Below are 3,701 nucleotides of genomic sequence, written 5' to 3'. Positions count from 1 at the left end.
CGGCGGCAGGAGTGTGGAGATCCGATCCAGATCCTCCCGATTCAGACTGAAAGGGCAAGGGACGCAAGCTCCAGATCCTCCCGATTTGGACTGAGAGAACAGATCCAGGGGCGGCAACGCGGCTGGCGGCGGAGGAAGCACGACCGAGGCAGTTCCAACCAGCAGGGAAGCAGCGACAGTGGTGGGCGGCGGGGCCAGAGTGGCGGCCGCCGCGGGTGGTCGCAAGAGCGCTCCCATGCCCCGTTCTTTGCAGTCGCGAGAGCGCTCACATTTTTGGCATTTTTTAATTTCTTGAGGTGGTACTAATTTCAACCTGCAGTCCATTCGTAGAGTTTGCGCCTCGCTCGGTCTTTCGCACGCAGGCATCAAGCGCGGCGGCGGAAGCTTCAGACTTGGTGCGCGCGTCGCTGCCTCTGCCTGTTTCCTGTTTATTTTTTTCACTTTTTTTCTTTTTTGCTTTCTTTCTGCTTTTGTTTATACTTTGAAATATTTTAAATGCATATACTACAAAAACACTCTCCCAAAAACACATTTGAAAAAAAATGTTGAACAAGGATTAAAAAATGTTGAACAAGAATCTGAAAAATGTGAACAAGTATTTAAAAAATGTTGAATACGTATTTGAAAAAGATATGTTGAATATGCATTTGAAAATGTTGAATACTTACTGAAAATGTTGAACAGGTATATGAAAAATGTTGACAAGTATTTGAAAAATGTTGAGGAAGTATTTGAAAATTTTAGAACAAGTATTTGAAAAGATGTTGAACAAATATTTGAAAAAAATATTGATCATGTATTTCAAAAATGTTGAACAGATATTTGAAAAATCTTGACCATGTATATAAGAATGTAGAATGAAAAAAAGAAACAAAAGAAAAACCAAAAGAAATGAAAAACCAAAAAAGAAACAAAAGACCAAAGGAAAAGGATAATGAAAAAAAGGGGGAAACAAATGAAAAATCCCGGAGAAGAAGAAGAAGAAAAGAAAAGAAAGAAAACAAAAAAAGAAAAAAAAAGGAGAAAACGCCACGCGGACGGAGCACCGGTCGTCACCCTGGAGACCAGGGTTCAATCTCCCTTGTGTTCCCAGTTTTTTCAACAATTCGTACGTCAAAATGGCCCGGCCCATCACTGTTCCCTCGACGCGATGCGACCCCACACCGACCGCTGAATGTGATAAATAGCATTCGAGGGTTGCACTACGTGGCACAACGAACGGTAACGAGAATGTCGCGTACTGTGGGCGCACTATGATTAACGGTTGCTATAGACAATATATATCATAGACTAAAAAAACAAAACAACATATAGCATTAGTTTTTTTAGGGAATGTATAGCATTGGATTTTTTTAATTTGAGGGAATACATAGCAGTGTTTTTTTAGGGAAACTACGTTTCTTTATTCATCAAAATGTCGTTGGTTTATTTGAGGGAATATAGCACTGTTGTTAGTCTCTCGAGTCAAGCAAGGCGCCGAGTTCGCCCGCTGTGTTGCCGATCCAGCCCAGCGATACCTCAATAGGCCTCCGGGGAGTTCGCGCGCTGTGTTGCCGATCCAGCCCAGCGATACCTCAATAGGCCTCCGGGGCCTTTTGTGTGAAGAGTTGTTCGGCCCGTAGCCCAACCATGCGGGAATCTTCTTGTAAATAAGACGAGAACGAGGAGCAAAACCTAACCTAGCTCCCATCCCGGTGCCCGCCGCCGCCCAAGTCCCTCGCCACCCGCACAAGACCTTGACCAAATCGCCGCGCAAGCTCTACCTCCCCACCCGCACAAGACCTTGCGTGAAGTTCTGTTGATCATCAAGTCAAGTTCAGGTATTATCCGGCGAAAGTCTCCATCTTTAAAGCGAATCTGGCCAATTTGTTTACTTAGTTTATCTCATTTTATTATCAGACAGGGTGTTCTTTTGGTTTGGTTGGGAGACCAGCAACGACGAGGATGAACAGGCGCTTTGTCAATCTGGTGACGCATAACTGGGTCGAAGGCGTTTATTCGGTGCGCCGGATCAATCCTTACAATCATCTCTTCTACCCGTCAGCAAAGGCAGCACTTGAAGCAGCAGATGAAGCAGCAAAGTATAAGGATTATTTTCCAGTGATGCAGTCCCTGCAGCTGCCGGACCCAGGCATCAAGTTCACAGCAACTCCCTCTGGTGGCGGTCTTGATATGTTCGCGCTCTTCAACCCCCGCGGCACCAGCGAAGGCAGAATTGTTTTTAGCAATTCGATCGGTGAGGCTGTGCTGTACGACGCCGACAAGCAGCTCTTCAACACCATGGGTTGCCTCAACGAGCCTAAGGGAGCAGACCCCATGTGCCTGCCCATCGAGCACCCTGGCACCGACCAAGACAGCTTGTATGTCCTGGACAGTTGCCCCTGGAAAGCTGATAGTCGATGCTTCGAGGTCCTTGAGTTCATGCCCGAGTGCAGTGAGCTGAGCAACTTGAGGGCCACCTGGCGTTGGCGATTACTTCCACCGCCTCCTTTTGTCCGCCAACCTGGGTACAAACCTTCCTCTGTTCTCTCTTACACTACCACAGTCGACAGCTATGGCTTTTCCACCATCTACATATCATGTGAGGGCAGCATCGGCACATACAGCTTTCAGACGGCACACCATGACTCCAAGCACCGTCTAGGATGGAGCCACTCGGAAGAATGGAAGCACGTCGGGAAGTGGAAGCTGCCTTTTAATGGCAGAGCTCAGTACATCCCTGAGTTCAACCTGTGGTTTGGCTTCTCAGCCATCTGGCCCAACAATCTGTGTGCTGTGGACCTCTCTGCCATGGTCCATGAGCAAACACCCACTGAGCAGCAAGCTTGGCAAGACCTGAACCCACCTGAGGGAGTGGCGTGGATTCCAATACGCCGTGAGCTTCTCAACCTGGGCGATGGCAAGTTTGTCATCGCTAAGACCTTTAAAGCAGAATCAACTGGTCAGCAGTTTGCTGTGCTCACCGGCGTAGAGATGATGCATGGTGTCGGTGATGATCAGACCCTTCAGATGGTCAAGCACAAGTGTGCACGTTATGCCTTCACGACTGATGCCATCAAGTGGGTGCTCTGAAGGAATAATTTGCTGCATTTGTTATGCAGTCATCTATTTCCTTCCTAGTAGGTCTATTTGCATAACTAAAGCTTTGTGAGTTCGCCCGTGTATGAAATTGTTTCTCACCAACTCTAGTATCTTTACTCTTTGGAAAGTGAACATTGTATCATGTTGAATGATCATGGTTTGAGCATGCATGTTTTTAGTTTTTCTTTTGTTGGCGGGTGAGCATGCATCTTTTTTTAGATCAACAGCTTCCTTCTGCTACTAATCAATTGGTGAGCATGCAACATGTATGTTTTCTTTAGGTCAAGATTTGCCTTCTGTCCTGTGAACAAATCAATTGTAACCCTGCTGTTAATCAATCGGTGAGCATGCATTTTTATGTTAAGCAAAAGGTTTTGTTTGACACTATGTTCAATGGCCATGAAAACCAGGGAATGGTTTGGTAAGTGAACATTCATGTTGAATAATCATGGATGGTTGGCTTTAGTTCTTCCTTGTGTACTGTCTACAAGTTGATTGTAACTCTGCTATTAACCAATGGGTGAGCATGCATGTTTATGTATCGAAAAATGTTCATGTTTAAAACTATGTTCAATGGCTATGAAAACCAGGGAAGGTTTTGGAAAGTCAACATTCATTTT

General features: G+C 45.7%; 1 protein-coding gene across 1 annotated transcript; it reads left to right on the top strand.

The window, feature by feature from the left end:
* Positions 1 to 1,679: 1,679 nt before the first annotated feature.
* Positions 1,680 to 3,270, top strand: LOC119348439. The gene is made up of 2 exons (XM_037616551.1): positions 1,680 to 1,820; positions 1,904 to 3,270. The coding sequence occupies exon 2, from the start codon at positions 1,945 to 1,947 to the stop codon at positions 3,070 to 3,072; it is 1,128 nt and encodes a 375-aa protein (XP_037472448.1). The 5' UTR covers positions 1,680 to 1,820; positions 1,904 to 1,944; the 3' UTR covers positions 3,073 to 3,270.
* The last annotated feature ends 431 nt before the right edge of the window (positions 3,271 to 3,701 follow it).

Source organism: Triticum dicoccoides, chromosome 1B (genome assembly GCF_002162155.2).
Source record: "Triticum dicoccoides isolate Atlit2015 ecotype Zavitan chromosome 1B, WEW_v2.0, whole genome shotgun sequence".
Classification (NCBI taxonomy): Eukaryota; Viridiplantae; Streptophyta; class Magnoliopsida; order Poales; family Poaceae; genus Triticum; species Triticum dicoccoides.
Note: the sequence above shows the minus strand (reverse complement) of the source record. Positions and strands in the feature narration are given on the sequence as shown.

Coding starts and splice junctions, on each gene's coding strand:
- LOC119348439 (XM_037616551.1), top strand. CDS start 1,945: ATGAACAGGCGCTTTGTCAATCTGGTGACGCATAACTGGGTCGAAGGC.